The following is a 20955-nucleotide window of genomic DNA, read 5'->3' as shown; positions in this document are numbered from 1 at the left end:
GTTTTCTGTAGTTTTCTGGTACCATGGTTCTTGAAATTTCAACCATTATGCCAATCTGTGGATGTTTTATTGGTCACCAGTTTTAGACATGACACTTCTCTCCTGCTACACTTTTTCATGTGTATATTCAAACATACTATTTTCTAGTAGTGGGATTATACTAAGATCATAATGAACAGGGCTGTCGTACTCCAAGAGTGAGTCTCAATATCTCAAGTGTACAGGATTAAAAAAAGAAAAGTAAATTGAGTTCATTTACTTGAGCAGCTGAGCTCATGCACTAAAGCTTTGCCATTGAAAGAAATGAGGCAAGAACTGTGGCTAAGGTTTGGTGACACAAAATCTGTTGCTTTCTCTTTTGGCTTGTGTTTCTTTATTTATCATTTTTGTTTAAACAAATTTAGTTATAAATCACACAACTCAAAACAATGAACAATGCTTCTGACATCACCATGCTTGCCTGTTTAGTAACTTGGCTTGACAGACATCATCTTCCAAGAGTGAGAGCACTTGAAGTGTTCCCTGTTTATGTGTTTGTGACTTGGAAGGTAGACACCATGGAACGTCCCTAGAATGACCTGTCGCACTGCCAACTTTTTGGGCCGAACAGTCTTTTCACTTTTACCTTTCACGTTTTATCTTCCAACAAATATGAAAAGTTTACTTACTACAAGCAATACATTTGTGGGCAATCTTAAAAAACATATACCATTCCTTGTTCTTAGTTACCTCATCAAATCCCATGTACTGTCATCAATGAAGTATCTTGTATAAAAGAACTGGACTATCTGTGCTCTTAAGTATGTTTAGACATGAACAGCTCAAGTGTTAAGATGTGAGATCCTTTGGCACAGTGGTGTGCATGTGCATCCCTTTTCTGTATTTGTGAGGATATAGAGTAGCAGCCTGGAGGGAAACTGAGACATTTCTTATATGAAAGTGAAGTTTAAGTGGCAGCTAAACATTTGTAGAAAGGGAATTAGTAATCCATTTTTGTGCAATAGCAGTTTGGGCATCAAGTAAACTTCTTATCTAATCCTTCCTGACAGGAAAGTTTATGCATACACAGCTTTGCTGGGCAACAGATTCAGAAGGCAAGTAATAAAAGAAGGGGTCTAACTTCAGTATTTTTATTGCAAAATACTGTAGATTGTAGTTGACTGAGTTACCAGACCATAAGGACGTTTTTTATTCCCCGACAGAATTTATATACAGTAAAGTATTATCAGGGATGCTATATGAAGGGCGGGTCAGAAAGTTAGTTTATTTAACACATAACATCATGATCATGTTTAGATGGAAACAAAGGATATATTAAACATTCTTTTGAAGATGATGTGTAAATCACTTTCTTATTAATGCTTTGTGGAGAGCTACAGATTTGAGCTCTGTAGGCCAGGTGTTTGATAATCTCTTCTGCATTTCCATAGCCTTTGTATTTTTTTTCTCAATTACTTTTAAAAAATGATTATTTTATACAGTCAGAGTATTCTCAAACTGGCCCTTTTATTAGGTTTCTATGTACAGCAGAACTACCTTTATCATTTTCACTTGAAGTGAAAGTATTGGATGGAAGTAAGTGGATGTATACAGTTTTAGTGTATTTTTTGCTGTTCAGATTTTTTTAAACTGACTTTTACAAGGAGGCATCTTGAGGGTGCCATCTAAAAGATAAAACATGAAAACTTATTATAAAAAGTAACTTGACAATAAAGAAGCCAATTTTAGATTCATGTATCTTGTGCCTTTATACATCATACTTCCTAGAAACTCATTTCAGTAAAGCAGAGTCTTCTTGCTGGCATTATTTTAAAAGCAGTGGCAGCAGTATGCAAGGCATCTAGAAAATATAATGTTAAGGTAAGAGTACTGCAGCTAGTAGTAGCTGTTGATGTACAGGGACTGGTTGGTAGGACTGTGTACTATTTCTGACTACCATTGGCTCACCCAACTCCAGCAAAAAACTTAGCAACTGTGTAGGTCTGTTCTTCCAACTGTTGAAATGGTATAGTGCTTACTGCTTTATATGAATGTTGTAAAATACTGAAATGTCAAATTCAGTGTGTTGCTTATAATTAAGAAGTCAGGTCCTATCAATTCCTGTACCTGTAATACCCCAGCTATTTCCTAATATTGTACACACAAATCTTAGATAAGAAAATGTGGTAACTTAATATTCCTAATAGTAATGTGCAATTACAGTAACTTGTAAATCCTGATCAATGGGTATATCAAAGTAACAAAAAGATTGGGGTTTGTTTTTAGCATTGCTAGTAGACATTTAATAATGTTTATGTTCCTCTCTTCATTGGCTCTATAAAATGTTTTTTGTTATTCTGGGTAGAATTTTAGTAAAGTGCAGTCTTAAAATATAAATTTACACCTGCATTCTCAGCAGTCCTCTTCAGATGAAATCATAAGCCATAATTTAAATGTATGTTAGTATTAAACATTAGGTGATCAAATCCATCCTTCAAGTAAGCTATTACAATAATATAAATGTATTTTGTTTAAACAAAACCAAACAAAATTGAAAATTGCTTTCAGTAAGACAGATTTTTTTTTTTTTAAAGGCTTACTTTTCCTAATATGAAGAAACAAGATCTGGTGAATGACTGCAAATCTGCTGCCTAAAAACTCAAATCTGAACTTTATATCACTCATAAAACGGAAACACTTTAGCTCAATTTAGAATAATATATTGGTCTGCAGAGGAAGTGCATACTGAACCCTGCTGTCTCAAGTACACAGTCAAGGGGTGTCTAATATGAAACGTGTTGGGTGCATGCAATAAATCCAAAACGCGTGGAGGTGAGCAAAGGGCCCCATCTGCTCTGTCCTAGAGCATGCTTAACTAGGGTTGTCATGGTCTTACTATTAAATTGGAATCTTTCCCCTAATCTTTGAGGTAGACATGACCAGATTTGCAAGCAGATTTACAATTTTCACTAATTTTCCTACCATGACTTCAAAACGTACTTAACAAAAATACATTCTGGACTTTTTCAAAGGGAGATTTACTTTTCTGCAGCTGTTTCCCATAGATCAAGCTCTTGCTTGAAGGTTAGGGTTTTAAAACAGCATGAAGATGAACTTGGAATCTTATACCCCTCCCCACCCCCAGCAAATTATAGTTCAAGAAGCATCAAAAAATTATTTTCATAACCAATCAGAAGTAGGGTGCACACATTGCAGAGGTTGGCTTGTGGTTAAAGATAAGTATTTAATGGAAACACTTCCACATGTATATAGTGTCTCATTAAACTATTTCTAGATATTTAATCTGCTTCTATTTCTACAGACTAACTTGAACCCTCTTTGCTCTCTAGCATCTTGAATGTGTTGGAGTTTTTTAACCCTTTCTTTTTTTTCTTGAGTCCACATTTAATCCAAATGCTATATTCCTTCATTATTAAATCTTCAAACCCCAGAAACTGATTTGTCATTACCAAACTTTGATTATGAAGTTTGGCAAATCCCAGACATCTTAGGGTTGTTTTTTTTTTTTTAGTTCAGCCTTTTAATTTATTCTGTGTTTTATTTGTGCATACTTTTCTTGTTTAAAAACTAAAAATACTTCTTAATTAGGGACAGATCATCCCTCTAGCTTTCTGTTATCAATGCAGTATTCCATTGACCCATAATTTCTTGGGAAGGAGACATACCTTCCTGGTGCTTTTTGTTGACATACCTACAGTAAAATTAGTTTGGTTAGGTTTTCTTCTGTTGAAGCACTGTGTGCAGTTGGATACAAGTAGAATTGGAAACGGTGGAAAAGCATTTTAGTGCTTTTGAAAATTGCACTGTAATATCGTTAAAAAGAAAATTCTTTATTTGTTTATGGTAGTTAAAAAAACTAATAGCGCAAATCTGTTTCACTTTTGTTGTAAATATTTGTGGTGTTAAGAATATCAAAGCTTTTGCCAGTGCTTTAAACCCCACTGTACCTTTTATCTGCTTCATGAAGTAGATGACAAAAAGACAACTGTCTAAAACGTTCAGGAAGAACACTTGAAAGAAGATAGAGAAGTCCATATAAACCCCTGTTGCTAATTCTGAGAGCAATTTCCACTGTGGTTCTTGTTTTCCTGGGAAGTCCTTTAGCTAGAAGTAATAAGTTTTGGGCCTTTAGTCCCTACTACTTTCAGTAAAGATTGGCTAAGAATTAATTTCCTTTCTTTCTACCTTGTATTTATTATGTCTTAATAGTCTGCAGTGACATGGGTATACAGTCATTGTTTCTCTCTTGAGTGCTTTGGCTCCTCACCTCACTGGTGCTCTGATAATTAGTTAAATAGTAGAATTAGTTAAGCATACATACGTTAGTTAAGTGTATATATATACGCATATCCGTTAGTCCGTTCTTTTGAAAAAGGCTATATAAGCACAGGGCTTTCAGTGTTTCTGCTGTTGCTGTCAAGGTAATTCAGCTGTCTAGAAGAAAGCATACAGTGAGGTGTGGATAGAGCAGGGACAGGGACTGAGAAGAACAGGCTCAGAGAGAAAAGAGAGGAACTGGCAATAGTTTCAAGCGGTGGAGAGGACTGTGCTGAGATTCTGTGCTGAGAGGGATGTATCTGAGAAAAGAACAGGATGGCAGAAGTCTGTACAGGTGAGGGACAGAAAGATCTATGGCATGAACTTGCTCCCACAATTTAAAATAGAATATGCAGCATCCAAATTCCAAACTCTATCTGCTGTCTGTAAATAGCAGGAAATCACCGAGAAGCTTGTCTAATAAGGGGGTTCACATAGAGAATAATAGTCTGCATCTGATAATAGAAGGGTGGTCAGGTGTTAAAACAATAGCATTAGTTTTAGGCGCTGTAAGCCTGCTTCTCTCACAGAATACCCATGCAAACTTTGGCAAGTCCCTTAACCTCTCCTCACCCTTAGGATTTTCTGTGTCGGTTACCAACTTTACAGAGGCCTTGCATGGATAAATGTATTAAAAGCACCAAGTACCTTGGATGGTTTTGTGTCGTTTGGGTTTTTATTTTTCTTTTTCCTGCAGGTATGAGGAATAGGGATCTGTATTAAATAAAAACTCCATTTTGTAACTGTTTTACACAAGGTGTGTTATCTGAAGTTTCTGTAGCTGGAGATTCTGTGTCAAATAATTGTGTGCATTTGCAACTAATCAGATCATCTGCTAAACATTCTTATGACTTCTTAGTACTTCATCTGTGAAGTCAAAATCTGACTTCCAAATTATTTAAACAGACTTCAAGTTGATAACTTTGTTTTCCAAGGGGGCTTTGGCCACCTGTACACAATCATACACGTGATTAATTTCTTTTAATAAATCTTGCCTCAGCTATAGTAGCCCTATAATGGGATCTGGCTGTAAGGTGGCAGATGATTCATTGGGAAGTGGCAGGCAGAAAGTAGTAGAAATAAAAGAATAAAGCAATCCATAAAAGAAATACAGATTTTGCCATATACTTGTATGCAGGAAATAGTCTCCTTGTTTCTTAGGTGCTCCACCTCAGACAGAAAAATGAAGTTGATTTTTTTCCAGCATTCAAACACCAAGTGTCTGTTACCAACCAAGTTGTGCTCCTTTGAATGCAAACAAGCCCTTTACAATATTGTCACTAGTTTGGGGAAACTGATTTAGGCATTATATTGCCTGAAGAGCAAGTAATCATCCACATTTGCACAGTGACTGGCGGCGCAATGGTATCCTGTTAATACAGGTAAATATGAATAGGTGTAATGTGTGTGATTAGGCTTTGATTGAGAAAATTCTCTTTGGTCAGGATAGCACTCTAGCATATGTTAGACTTCATTAGTTTTTCTTGATTGTTTTGTAGAATTACTATTTTAAATTTGGATAATTTGTAGTGTTTTCCAATTTATAAACAAGCAAAAAGCCTGAGCAGACTTCAGAAAAATAGTCTGTGCAAGTGACAGCATTTTTCATAGACATGGGAAAGCTTTGGGAGAGGAACAGTCATGTAAGCAGAAAATCATAGTCCAAGTCTCAAAACTTCTTTCTTACCTAGCAGTTAGTTAATTGGCATATGCATCCCGTAAGCATCCATATGGAAGGCAAGACTGTTTTAAGAAGGAGAAGGGATTGTGTGACAGTTCTTGAAACTACTAAATACATTGCTAAGTTGGTGTTAATGGTGATTTAAAATAAAAGGTCACTTCTTATAGGCATTATACAGTTCACTTAAGTTTTGTGGGGTTTTGTTTTTGTAATAGGTATTGAAATGAGATGTCCCTGCCATAGCTGTCCTGAATTTGTGGCAAGATAAGGGCCCACTGTTTCATGGCAGAAAAGATGCCATGTTGGCATCTTTTTCCTCACCACAAATTCAGAAGTGTCTGACAAATAACTTGCCTGCATGCAGGTTTCCAAAGCAGGACTGATACGTATATTCCTACTCTTATATGCATTAGAATGGAATGCATAATACTGGAGAGGCTGTGTTTTGGTTTTCCAAACCTCACCAATCGGTGTTTAGTCATGTAAAACTGATGTTAACTCCGTATATATTGTATTTTACCTAAAATCACGAGAGTGCTATGGTAGTTTTGACATGGCTGTCCAAGGAAGGTAACAGTTTTGATTTGGCTCTAAAACCAAAACAGTAATCTGGATGTAGTGTTCTGTATCTGAATAAAACCTTTGCTGCCAAATGGACAATGGCCAATTTAACAGAGTGCTTTTTCTTTTCAATTAATATATTTTTAGAAGAAAAAGAAAAGCAAATCTTTACTGTAATCTTTTAAGACCTATAATGTATTTTTCAAATATCCTTTGAGACATGCAATCCGTGGAGCTTCAACTATTTTTGTACAATTACAGTTTTAGATAAATTATAATTTCTTAAATTAAAATTACAGGCTTCTTTCTAAGACTCATAAAGGATTAGAGAGACTTGGAAGCAATTTCAAGGGGGAGCTCTGCAATGAAAGATTTGCCAAAGGTTTGAATAAAGGTGCAAATCAAAATGTAATACTTTTAATGCTGTATTTGCTACATAAAACACACCACAATGAATGGGCACTGAATGGGGTGGTGGAAGTCTTTAGGTTTGTTTTCTGTCGCAATTCTTCTTGAAAGTGATGGTGATATTTAAATATTGCAATGTCCAGAGATAATATTGTTCTGTGGCCCTTGCAAGACGTGGCTCTATGCGATTTAACCCTCATATGTTTATGTAGGAAATCACATTTTCCTATGTTCTTTTTGTTTGTTTTGGAGCGTTTTTTTCAAGCTCTTCAACTTCACCTGTCTGCAAACCTCATGCAAATAGAAAATAAACCTCCCATCTAAACTTTCTCAGTGGGAATTCAGTTCTGTTTCATAACACTTGTCTGCCTATTCCTTATATAAATTGTTTTTCTGATTTTTATTTTTTTGTTTTCAAGTTTGTGATGCTATCTGCTGTGTTGGATATGAACCTCGTTAATAGTTGCTTATAAAATTCGTAAAAAGAAGATGCTGTTCTAACAACTAGGATAAATTCAGTCATTTTTCTGAATTCTTATTCATTAGACTTTTCTCAGTTTTAAAGTTTCAGACTTATTGCAAGGTAAAGTAAGAGTTTAGAGCATATCTTTTTTCAGTAATAAAGAGAATACCATTAAACCTCACACACAGTGTTCTTTTCAGTCTGTTAATCTGTCACAGTCAGAAGAGCATTTTCAAAAATTAGGAATTTAGGATATCAGGTTTCAGGTGTGCAAATATTGATCTCTTAAAGAGAAATTGTATTTATGTGATGGAAGGATGAAGCTTGATAATTTCTCATCATGCTGTATTAAGATGACTGAAGCTAAATTCCCTGAAAGAATAGATATTGCTGAAAATACAGACTCCAAGTTAACTACCATATTGTAGGGCTCTATTCCTGTTCTCTTCTAATTTTATCTATGGCTTTTTTTGCTTGGTGACACTTCAGGCCACCTAGTTTTGTATGTTTTTTTAGTCTCTTTCTACTAAATTACATAACTATAACCCAGGAGTGATTTTACAGAAATTTTTAATAGATTTTCCTGAATATCTTGTTAAGGTTGAGAGGGCAGCATAATTTTAACTCCAGAACTGTTTAAATTGAAAGCACTTAAGGAATGGTTTTCAATGTAACAGTGGGTGTTGTTACTAGATTTAGTCTGAACTTTTCCAGAGGAATAAGATTCCTCTAAAAAGTACTAATTTGTCAGAATTCAAGCATTCTTCACTTACGATAATTTTGACGAAACTCTGATGGCAACCAAGTAGATTCCATCTACAGAGCTTTGTGGGGTTGTTTGCCAGTTTGTGAACTCAAGTCCATGACAGCCCTCTGGCAGGCTACAAGAAAGTCACAAATGAAATGCTTTGGAGACAGGTCTTTGAGCAGATCGTGCTTTCTGGGTTCCCAGTTTCTTGTCTCTGAGCCGAAGGGAGAACTTCAGATAAGTTTCAGATAAAAATATGAAATAATATGTCTTTGACTTTTTTCTTTGTCTTTCTTTGTTTCTTTTTTCAAGAAATGTCAATATTATTTAGTGATTTTTGAGACAAGAGATTGTAATTTCTGAGTAGTCTGCTGTTTATAGTAATCTTCAACTTTGAAAGAATTAATTTGTTTGGTTGAACTTTTCCCGTAAGAGGTGGGAAAATGCCACTTCTAAACTGTATAAACTGGGAGAAAACCAATATGAAGAGAGATCTTTGTAACAGTAGGACAGTGAATAGTTATTGTGCTCTGCTAAACATTAGAGCCCCGTGAAGATAGTACTATCTGACTGAATTCTCTATTCTTTTCTTTAAATGTTTAATGTAGTGTCTTTAACTCATATTCGGCCAGAATAATTTTTATTAAGTACAGTTTTTTTCCTGTACTTAAGGTTTTCTAATCTGTCCTTAGATGATCTCAATATGACACATCAGCACTGTGTTCTGGCTGGTTTTTCACCTCGATTCAGCTCAACTCACAGAGTGGCAGATGTAAGTATCAAAACCAGTTTGCTCTTTGGTCATTTGTAAAACTAATATTCTGGTACCGTATATGTAGCATCATGTTGTCTTATCCAGCACTGTAGTTCACAGTTATGCTTATGACTCAGACTGTTTTCCTGAACAACTGCTATTTGTTTATTTTTGGATGAGGTACACTTGTTTCTATATTGGTAGTTTGACTAAACTCACAGTCAGGCATATAAGATATGAATTAAGAATGTGCTACACCACACCTCATGGATTACTGATGAAATGCAGAAACAACTGCATTTTTACCTGAAATATTTTAAAATTTTTATGCTGTGTTCATATCTCAGTCCTAGTTGAAAGGCAGTATTCATGATGAGATAGAAATACTCAAAACACGTCAGCAGTGTCCACTGGCAAAAATGGCCTTTAGGAGGTCAGAACAACTAAGAGCAGTCATGAGTATGCTTTAAAATTGGATCCTTCTGTGCATCTGAGGATTGAAGAAGCAGAAAAGTGATACAGAGTCCCTTGTCTCAGAGTCATTCTGGGATAACAAGGCTTCAGCCTGATATTCCCAACTGCTAAGACACCTTTTTTTTTTTTTTTTTTTTACTAGACCTCTCCTCCTTATTTCTTTCCATGGTGTTATTGGTAGTTTTGTTTATGTAGTATTCTAATGGAAAGGATAAAAAAAAATAGACTGTATTGTAAAAGGTATTTTAAAAAATTACAATTACCACTTTCTTCTTTCAGCAAGGCAAGATATTCCACTACTGAAGCAAGAGAGATACATGTATCCATATACTTCTTTTTTTCCCCATTACTCTTCTAATTTGTGGTGGAATGGAAATGAAGCAATAGCACCAAACATGGACATATACATACATATACATTGTAATATATAAAAAAAGTGCTTTTATTTCCCAGACAAACATACACTCTGCTTGATTTAATATAAGAATGGAATTTAATATAAAGTTAAAGTACACTGTACATTTTAAAACAAATAATTCTGTATTTTTCATCTCTCATTTTAAGAGTGCTCTGATGTACTGCTCCTGTCTCTGTGTTACTTTTGCAGGAAAATGCACACTTATTTTCACAGTATGAAAAGCTTCTCTATTAAGTGATTATGCTTTTTTTTTTAAACTGTTGTGACCTCAAGTTGTGTAGTATGGAAATTTTTTACAAAGAATATGAGACCAGGGGGTCCTTATTCAAGATTATTCCTGGAAATTTAACTGAAGGTACAGATAATTAATTGAAAATAATTAAAAGATGTAGATGTCTTCTTTCTTTTGTTTCAAAAGGATTTTTAAAGATTTCCTACTCATTTTGAGGAAAATTAAATGAAAACAAAATAAAAGGAGCGGAAGTGCAAATTTATTTTGTTCATATTCTACATACATTGTAAGCAAACAGCTCTCAGACTGGATATGGAACTCCATTTTAGTGTTACTGGCAGCCCATAGAACAGGGCAAATACAGCTCATTCTGAAATACTGTGAAAAGTGGCCAGGAAGCAATGGAAAGTGTGGTCATGTTTTTGCATGCCATATTTTTAAAGTAAATTTAAAATTAATTCTTTTCTTTCTCCTTTCAATCTATGCTGTACTGGTTGGCTAGATGTCTGATGGATTAGACTTTTGCATAATTTATATCAGTAACTATATAGACAATCCAGGAGGCATTACGCTTTTGTTTAAAAGATCATGAAATAAAGTTACAGAAATACATCCCTTCTGCTCCTTCACTTTGATTATTTCAGAAGCAAATAGTTCAGTGAAGTGGCTATATATAAATTTTTTATTGTATCTTTACAGTGTTCAAGAGGAACACTGGAATACATACTTGGACAATGTGAACTGGCACTCCAGAATTTGCAGACTGATTCTGATTCAATGGCTTTATCTTTGAAATCACTGGAAACTGCAGTTGTAAAGCAAGTAGAAGAAATACATAATGAGGTGAGATGATCTGCACTTCAGCCAGATTCTGAGAGGTGCAGTCTGCTCATGGAGTTAATGGCAATTAAGTGTGTTCGGCTGCTTACAAGGCATTGCTCTGTATAAGTTTAAAATGTGTTTTTTATTACTTTTTTACTTGGGTACAGTAATTGGGATTAACTTGGATTGATACTTTCATTCCCATTAAGTTTTCATTCTTCCTTCTTAAGATCCCTCTGCTGGTAGAGTAAAAGAGTAGTTTCAGTAAGATTACACCAAATCTGACAGTGTGGTGGACAAACCAAACTTCTCTAGCACCTCTCTGACAAAAAGGGAGAGAAAAAAAATTAGAGGGAAGGAGCAGGTAAAATTTTTCAATTGTTTGTCAGGTGTTGAACCAGGTTTTTATAGAATGCCAGGTGTGACACAGTTGTGAGTGTGTGCTTTATTCTGAAGAAAATACAGTGGAAATAATTGTGAGGAACATATTTAAATAGGTTGTTCTGTGCTACAAAATATGCAAGTGTAACAGTGCACTTTCACAGGATTCCACTGAATCTGGCAGTGCTTTCTTGTATGAAGGACAGATCTGGAGTCTTAACAAACACATTGATTTGACAAATGAACTGAAAATATCAGACAATATTTTGGGAAACTGCGGAAACAGGTGATTTTTCCTGCGCTATAAAAGGTAGGCAGTTATCACAAAAAATGTAATTTGGCTTATTAGTGGATAGAGTCAGGAATGTGACACAATGGACTGGGTCTTCTTACAAGGGTAGTGTTTCTGAAGAATGTAAATTTAAGTCTTCTTTTTTTTCTTTTTTTTTTTTTAAGTTACAAAAAATGTAGTCAAAGCTATGTATTGGAAGTTTAAAATGACAGATTGTTTAGCTGCTCTGGAAAGCTGTCCTTCTACCTGAAACAAAGCTTTCAGCTGTTCCTAACCGTAAAGCACTGATGATCATCTCTCTTTAAAAACAGCTATAGCAACCAGTTAATACCAAATTCTGAACCACTTTTTGCTTAAATATTAGTGTTTTTTTACAGTACTCCTATATTCAGACATTTTGACGGAGCTGTTCTGTATTTCTGCTAAGATAAGTATGATCACTATTGGGAGCTGTATAGTACACAGATAATTTTCACTCAAATTATAATTTGTCTAAACTGTTTAAATTGCTATCTGCTGAGGAATATAATATTGTGTATTGTTACTAAAACTTCATGGAATACATTTTTATCTGTATTGTGTTTACAGCTGGTAAAATTGAGTATAGTGATGGCAAAAGATTTGCACCCTTGACTTGTAGCAAAACAGCTCCTAGAGCAATTTAAAGAAGTCTGATGCATGCAGGGTTTTACAAAACATTAATCAAGCTCAGTCCATAAAACTATACGCATATGTGGTTTGCACAGCTAGGGCCACATGCACAGCTGGTGTAAATTTGCACGGGTCCTTTAACATCAAAGACATGTGCCGTTTACATCAGGTGAGAGACTAGCCCCTGGTGTTTGCAGTCACCTGAATAATTTTGCTGTGTGACATACACGGATGTTTCCTGTTACGCATATGGGATATACTGTAACAGAAATCATTGTTTAACTTGTACATATTGCACACTTAGACTTAGTAGACACAATGGATCTATATTTCATTTGAAAAGAGAATACCCACTCACCTCTTTTTTTTTTTTAATTCTTTTTTCCCAAGTTCACCTCTTCACTTGAAGGATAAATTCCGTATGTTAAAGTGCTGTTTAAATTTCATTTATTTGCTGCACAAGTAGACAAAATTACTAGTGGCTTATCACTGTGGTAAATGCACGTTTCTTTTTCGAACATCACTGAAGTGAAAACGTACAGCTCTGTGAGGCTAATTCAACTTTTTTCACATGTAAAACTTCCCACCTTCTTTTACTCACTGAATGATAAATCTTTGTATTTTCAGGCACTAATACAGGTTTTAGGTTCAAATTTTCTCAGGCAGGTGAAGAACAAGACCGTTTTGTTTCTTTAAAGAATCAAACTGTTTACTGATGGAAATGAGTCTTCCATTTGATCAATGTAGTCAGGATTTGGTCACTTTTTTTTTTTTGTTAGTAGTTTTAAATACAAAAGACAAAATTGCACAAAAAGCCAAACATAGAATTAGTGAAGAACTGGCACCCAATTTTGCCTGTGTATTTCTGTTCTGATGTACAGCTTTCTGTGCTAGTTCTAAACCTCCTTGTGAATTTTTTTCTATTCTTCTGGACCAGAGATCATAAGCTTGAAATTAGGTAGTATTCCCATGTCTAGAGGAGGTGGTACGGTTGTATTTTACTTTCAAATATTATCATAACTGAAGTTCTTCACAGGGTTTAACTCAAATAAATAGGTGCAGCCATTGTTCTAGGTTCTTTATCTTCCTGAAATGCTACGGGTTTGGTTTTCTTACCCCTCTTGCTGGCATCTCTGAAGTAGTCATCAGAGATCATTAACTGGAACAGAACCATCAGAGTACCACGAGGCTATCTGTGACTAAGCTAAAGTATAGGAGTTTAGCACAGATTCACAGTCTGCGCTGAAATTAACTGCTCTGCCAAATGAGGTCTGGATGAATTATCTGTGTCTGCTAGAGGGAAAAAACCTAAGAGCAAGTCTGAAAGAATGAGGTATGATTCTGTGCCTTCACTTTTGTATTCCTGGACAGGAAAATTGACTTGCTGTGCTGATAAAGCGGGTTTGAACTGAAGATCTGAAGCATAGCTGGAGACTTAGTTTTTTCCATTTTTGTGGTGGGCAGAGAAACCTCTAAAAGAGGTATGGATGAATATCGGGGGGATGTCTTTACCGATGTTAGATTTCCCAGAGTTCATTTGTCAGAGCCCTGTCTTGGATGTCTTGACAGAGGTCTTCCTGTCAAAAAAGTAAGATGCTAACCTGAGGAGGTTTTTAGCATCTCTAGTGGGCAGCCAGGTAGAAGTTTAATATTTCTTTAAGCTTAGCTTTGTTGTCATGGTCTCCCTCACTAAAACAGTCTTCAAAGGAATATCTAAGTAATTGCGAGGTATGTGCTGTTTGTTAGATGTGTGAGTCACTTCACTCCCAGTATGTACTTTGTAGTTGTAAGTAAAGATAACCTTAATTAAGGGTGTTCACGTGCTGCTTGTCTGAGTAGCTTATGGGCTTGAAGTCTGAGCAAATACTTCAATGGCAGGGTATCCAGTGAACAGAGTGTAGCAGGGTGAACAGAAGTAATTACCTGGACAGCTGGGAAGTGCAATAGCCTAACAAACGCACACATAGTGTTAGAGATTGAAGTTACTTTAAGCAATCGGATTGCTGTTTGGCCAGTAATAATTTATCCTGAAATAAATGGTCTTGCAGAGTTCACTGAATGTGAACCTCTTGCCCCTGCTGGATCACACTTGGCTTTCCAAAATATATACAGCAGCTGGGCATGTCCCAAACAGAGCTACAGGGGACTTGGGGAAACCCATTGGCAACTAAATGCTTTTTAAAGTAATAAAGCACTGCTGGACAGGTGATGTAAATGCTTATACATACAAAAATAAATCTGCAGAAAAGATCATTGGCAGCCTATTCTTCACATTTCAAGGAAAATTTGTTTTCCTTGCTCTGAGTAATGCAAAATCTGGTAATAGTTCATGTTTGCGTGAGGTAGTCTCAAGGCTTCTTTATTTGCCAATGCCAAACTAACAATAGGATGTTCTGTGTGAAGTAAAACACTAGAGAAAGTTTTCTTAGCATCTGGGGATTGTGTTGAAAATGTAGCAGGTTTCAAAGTAAGCACTCAAGTTTGAAAAGGTAGGGTTTTGTTCTCATCAGGGTTTTTGCTCAGCCGTCATTATCAAATCCTGATTACCACGATTAAAACTTGAGACTGAATTGGTGGCTCTGTTGCTTGTGAGGTACAGTCACTTTTGCCTACAGCAAATCTATTTTTATGGCAGCAGTAGCTGAATTTTAGTGTGGTGAATGCACAGGGATGTAGAAAAGCCTGGGCTAGCTAAGTCGAAGGTATACGGTGTTAGGCACTGAGGTCACTGCTGAGAAAGGGTAGCGGTGTACGTAGCCAAAGGAAGGTTAATATGTTTTAGCACATCACAGTGAGCTGATAGCATGGTTGGTGGCTGGCTAGTACAGCAGAGAGAAAATATAGATCACCTACATGTGTGGCATTTAATAACCGATACTTTTAAATAATTGACTGAGGAGCACTGCCTCACAAAATGTCAAATGCTACTGTTGGCCTTTTACTACCCAGTATTGACTATAACCTAAAATTGGCCTTTAATCATTGTTTGAAAGACAACTTGAAAATATGTTGAGGTTAGACATATGAGGCCTCACTCTGAGCTTACTTGCCCAGATGTAAGTCATAAGTGAAAATTAATTAGGAGATGAAAATTGTTCCTCAAACACTCAGCATATATATTTTTATATATTAGTATGTTTAAGCTTTGTCCTGTTCAGTCATGTAAAATGCTTTCTAATGATAACTAAAGTTAGCTCTGATATATGGGAGTCTCCAAATTAAAACTCTTCGACAAAATCCTTGGCAAGAGCCATTAACCTGCGAGTTTTGTCCCAGAAGATGAATGTTCTGTAACTTCAGTTCCACTAAGGCTAGAATTGAGCTTTTTGTCTCCCTCCAGTATTTCCTGTTGTGGTTTTTCTTTCTGGTACAGCTCCTCCTGTTTGTGGAAGGAGGCAAGCCAACAGGAGCGCCTTCATGCTACGGCAAAGATACTAACTTTCACTGAATAGACTGCAGTGAAAGCAAGAGGACATACAGCTTTTAAGAGAACTTGGAAAGCAGATAGCATATGTTCTTGTTAAAACATGCGCTTAGTAATGGTTGTGATGTAAAAAGTGTTCATGTGTTAATTAAAAACACCAAACAAACTTAGCATGACTGGAATCTCTGGAGATTCTTAGCAAAACTAAGTGTTTATGCTTGCATATATCTAAAACAAGGATAGAGTGATAGAGAAATCATGTCACCATTGCCTCACCAAGATGATTTTTTCTTTTTTTTCCAGAATCAACAGTTACGTGTTCAGAGGTGATAGTTCAGAGCAGTCACTTGTCAGGCAGCCTGATGGCTGAGTTGGTGGGTGAAACATTGTTTTTCTCCCCAACCCCCATTTTATTAACTCAGTTTAGAGCTAAATGGAGACATTGTGAGATGAATGTGGACCTGAGTTTGAGAGCCCTAGTAAATGGTAGTCCACATCATTAAACAGCCACATGTTGCAATTTGGTACACTGACCTCTGATGAGACCAGCTAATCCTGCAGAAAATTAACTAGCCTGTTGCTAAACTTTACCTCTTGCACCTAAAAAGCAGCTCTGCTGTGTCAAGTTATATATTCTATATAGGATCAAGATACCTTTAGAATTTGGCCAAGATGCCAGACTTGAATTAGACTGAAATTACATAAATTAATGTAGCAAATCAATATGACTAGTCAAAAATCAGATTGACTGAAATAGATTCTTGTCATGATGAGCCATATTGTAACATTGATTTTAATTTTTTAAAAGATTTTTTTCCTTGATTAATGGCCTCATGTGACTCATTTCATGAAACATGTTTGCTAGACATCACGTGTTAGAGCCCTTTCATAGTAGAGGCCAGCAAAACCAAAAAGAAGTGGGGGGAGAAAAAAGTATCGAGTGCTTAAAACTCTAGTTGAACTGTCGATATGCTCAGCCTTCCCAAAACTGTGTACACTGATTTTTTTTTTTAACAAACCATAACTTGATCCTTCATACCTCGTTAATACTGTAGAGGAAGCAAACTGTCCTTCAGCTTTTTTTAGGAACGATGTCATCAAACTTCTGTGCTAACAAGTCACTAGGCTAGCAATCAGGTTTTTTGAAAATATTTTAAGATCTATGTCTGCCAGCTAATCACATTGTTATATTTTACCCACAAAGTTGCTTTCATTTTTTTTATACACCTCAAATTTAAGTGTCTTTACTGTAATCTTTAACAAATATTGACCAAACATTTAGCTAGTGTTAACTGGGACACTTTCAGATTTCTGTAGCCATTCCGTTCACCCTTGCAGGAAAGAAAGCGTTAGGTGACAGCTTTGGGCAGTTTTCTTTATTCTCTCACCTTGGCAGGTTGTCTTTGTTTGCAGCATCGGAGCTGAGCAGGGATAAACAAAAACTTCTTTGTGGTACAAATAACGATTAAAGCAGCTTTGAACTCAGTGTGAAACATAACTACCCCAACAAAGATAAACACAGAATTCTAAAGACCAGAGCTATGGATTACTGCTAAAGGAAAAAAGGCTCAGTGGAAATCAGGATAAATGGCATTATTTTGCTTAAAGAATATTTGATGAGTTATATATTTATCTGATGTTTTAGTACCCTAGTATTTCTCTTGTCTTAAAGTTGACGGGCCGTCCATATAGGAACTGTTGTAGAAGACGCCAGCTAGTAAAGCACGACATCATTTGCTGCGTTTCGTCTTCTAAATAGAAGTATTAGCTTGCTCCTGGTGGAGTTCTTCTTGCTTCAGGGGGGGATTTGTCGCCTTTGTGGAGCACAGCTTCCACACGAGCTCCGTCCTAGGAAAACCTCTTCCTTCCGGCGCCCCGCAGCGCTGCCACCCGCTGTGTCACTGCCGCCGCCTGCGCGCGGCTCGGCCCGGGGCGCGGGGTGAGGGCAGAGCCAGCAGAGGGCGCAGGGGCGGTTCCGCACGGCCCCGCCCCCAGGGCGGGCCGCGCACGCGCGCGGTGCTTGCCCGGCCCTTCTGGAGGCCCGCGGGCTCGGGGGCCGCGTGGGGGGGCGGGGGAAGCTGGGGCAGCTGTCCTCATTCGGAAGCCGCGCTCTCACCCCGCGGCAATGGGCTGGGCCGCGCTCTAGCAGGCTGATCGCTGCGCGTTTTTCCAGTGTTTTACATGGCGGAAGTGTTTTCAAACCCACGACGTAGGTCGCGAAAAGCCAGGGCCGGTACGTGTTGGACTGGACCGTGAGTAAACCTGAACTTGTAACGTTCTTTGCACAGGTACCGCATGTAAAGAAAAGAGTTGGGTTTTGCGCCTCTCTAGGTTTGAGGGGAGTAGCTCAGGTCACAAATTCGCATGAAATAGAAATCAAAGAAACAACCGGGCGTAAGGGCGCATTTAGAAAGGAGTCCTTCGGTAACCTTCTCCTTTTCTGTGGGATTGTTCAGGTGTAGCTGGATTCATGCATTACCCCATTCCTGCCCCAAATAATGAACGTGTAGATGTTTATGCTACCATATGTTTTTATCTTGCAGGTTGAATTTGAGTGGCTTAGGCAGTTTTGGTTTCAAGGCAAGCGGTATTTGAAGTGCACTGATTGGTGGCTTAAGCCTATGGCTAAATTGGAAGAATTTTGGAGACAAATGGAGATTATGGTAAGTACTGGTTTTAGAGTCTAAAGCCTCTAGAGCTTAATTCTGAGAGCACTCACAATTATGTTTTTAATTGTACTGTAGTGACGGGATTTAAACTTTATTCAGAACATATGAAAAGTAGAATCAATGTCAGCCTTCCGCTGCCGCCTCTTATTTTTCTCCCCCAGTAGCCAGAAGAAATGTGAGCAAAATAAGATCCAAAAAACCAAGAGATTTTAGTTATTTCCTGACTTTGCTTGGTTTTAAAGTTTGCCAGCCTTATAAGATGACAGTAATATATTACATCACACCGATTGGTATATGAAACTGCATTGTCAACTTGTTCGTACAACACCAAGATAGACAACTCTGCCAATGGCAACAATGGAGAATGCATCTGAGGAAAGTTGAGAGTAAAATCTGATGATCGGGAGGTGCAACTCTCTGTCTGTAGTCCACCTGCACACTTACACCATAGCTACAACCAACAAGAGGAGATTAGTTTCTTGAATAATTGTAGTGATACTGGTTCCTGTATACTTGAAAGTACATCCCTGCTTTCCTTGAGAACGGACTCGGTGACAAGCACTGTTAGCCTGCTTGCTGTTGCTGTCCAAGTAGAGACTCAGCTGGGAGACTTTGCTAATGTTAAGTGTTTGATACAATTGCCAGCATGCCTGCTTCTAGATTTGTGCACAGAAGGAACTACCTTGACAAACATGTCTTGCTCATACCCTTATGTCTGCATTAGAAGTTTCTCAGTTATTTCTGCTAGTCACAGCATAAGCTTCAATTTGCTCGTAGCTGAGCTGGAAATGTTTGTAATGTAGCTGAGGATACTGAATATGATTTGTAGTAGAGGTGTTTTTGAATCTCTGGAGGTGCGGTGCAACAAGAATATGCTCTTGAGTTTTGAGGGAAATGTTGTGACTCACTAACCTGCTCAAACATGTAAGCTTTTCCAGCAGTGGCTGGTTTCAGACTTGGAAAATGAGTGTGGAAAAGTGGAACTTTCATTTGTGAAATCAGTTGCCGCAAGGAATCGGTGAACATTAAACTTTCCTACAAAAGGAGAGAAATTATTTATAACTTGTTTATGTGGGTTTTTTTCCTCATTTTTGTGTTCTTATGTGCTCACATTCTTGAATGACCTTTATAATTTAAAAAAAATCTTTTGGTTTGTTTTTCTTTCAAATGACAACTTACTCCCTTGTAACGCAGGCTTAGATGAGGTAGAGACAAGAATGTTTGATTGTTATTTTATATCCATTGTGTGTTGGAAAAACAGCAAACTCAGGAATTCTCAAGGGTTAGGTTTTCTGCAATTAGTGTGACATTACCATGTGTCTCTAATTAGAAACGTGGTGGCGTCAGTGTATCTCCTTTCAACAGGCCTCAGGATGATATTTATCAGCAAACTGAAGGTTGGGCCAAGACAGAAGCTGCTTCTAATTTAAATTTTAAAAATTGCTTTAATGTTTTATGACTTATAACATATTAATCACAATTAATTTCAGCTATTGAAGGAGGCAGAACAGAATGTTAATTGAGAATGTCTGTTTTGTTGAGTCTCTAAGTAAATTTGATGCTTACTGTATTTGGGACTTGGAGGTAGAGTGGGTTTTTGGGGTTTAACCTACATTTTGTCCTTTAGTGTTTCAAAAGATGACAGTAGGGGGCAATGTTGAGCCGCAGTTTTAATGCAACAACAGTCACTGACTTAATAAAAATACACAGAAATGTAGCATTAACATCAAGAATTATCCCTGTTGCTTCAAGTTAGCTGTAATCTCTAAGATTCCATAACACAGGAAATCAATTGTGGGTTAACAAATTCAACAGCAATTTAACATAAAAAGTGCAGTGTTTTGGTGCATGCTTAGCTTCCACAGCATTAAGTTAAATCAAAAAGGTATTTCTGAAGGTACCCAGTAGTCTCTACATTCAATGTTTTTTCTCCAAATTTATAATTTTAGCTGGATGATTCTTAAAAAAAAAAAAATCGTGGCAAAATGCTTAAATTAAAAATGCCTTGAGTTGTTGATTTTGTCTCAGTAGATTATTATGGCTTAAAAGGAATTATTTCTTAAAAGAAAATACTTAAGCAATGTATTTTTTTCACATTTGTGTGTGAGCTGAACAACTCTTGACTTACGTTTTTTCATATATGTGCCTAGAGTGATACAAAAGTCAGTTTTGGGTTCCCTGCGAGCCTTCCCCCCCCTCCCCCCATTTAGTAATGCAGTCTTAATGAAGACAATAAAGTTTTCCAAACTAATTTCTGATCCTGCTAATTGTAATTGCTCCCATGTCACAGCCAAGTATGATACTGCAGGAAGTTTAACCCAGTGTCTTCAAACCTTTAGGCTTTATTTAATATTTTTGTACATTATAGCAAGCACACAATTTTATCATAATGTTTATTCCTGGCATTTCTTTCCCTGAGGATAGTTTTACTTAGAGCTTGCTCTTGTGATGTAAATGTTAAACCTTTCATTTGAATGACATTCTGATAAAACATCACATTTCCCACAATATTACCTCATGAATTTATGAACCATTAAATCCAAAGCAGTTTAACCAATCTTCTTCTCTTTTTCCGCCTCCCTTGAAAATATGAAGGCTATTCAAATGTTTGAGGGTTTTTTTTAAAAGTCATCCAAGATTAACACGTTATCATCTGCAAC

General features: G+C 36.9%; 1 protein-coding gene across 8 annotated transcripts in view; it reads left to right on the top strand.

The window, feature by feature from the left end:
• Window positions 1–20955, top strand: part of FTO (FTO alpha-ketoglutarate dependent dioxygenase) — a 263803-nt gene that overhangs the window by 63975 nt on the left and 178873 nt on the right. For 7 of the 8 annotated variants that reach the window (XM_075510613.1, XM_075510611.1, XM_075510612.1 and 4 more), the window contains 3 exons: window positions 8871–8950; window positions 10756–10899; window positions 18170–18289. In XM_075510613.1, coding sequence (XP_075366728.1) covers window positions 8871–8950; window positions 10756–10899; window positions 18170–18289 — 344 coding nt within the window. The remainder of the gene's footprint in view (window positions 1–8870; window positions 8951–10755; window positions 10900–18169; window positions 18290–20955) is intronic. The other variant, XM_075510616.1, reaches the window with a different exon arrangement.

Source organism: Mycteria americana, chromosome 8 (genome assembly GCF_035582795.1).
Source record: "Mycteria americana isolate JAX WOST 10 ecotype Jacksonville Zoo and Gardens chromosome 8, USCA_MyAme_1.0, whole genome shotgun sequence".
NCBI classification, from domain to species: Eukaryota; Metazoa; Chordata; class Aves; order Ciconiiformes; family Ciconiidae; genus Mycteria; species Mycteria americana.
The sequence above is the reverse complement of the archived record's forward strand: the minus strand, read 5'-3'. Positions and strand labels throughout refer to the sequence as shown.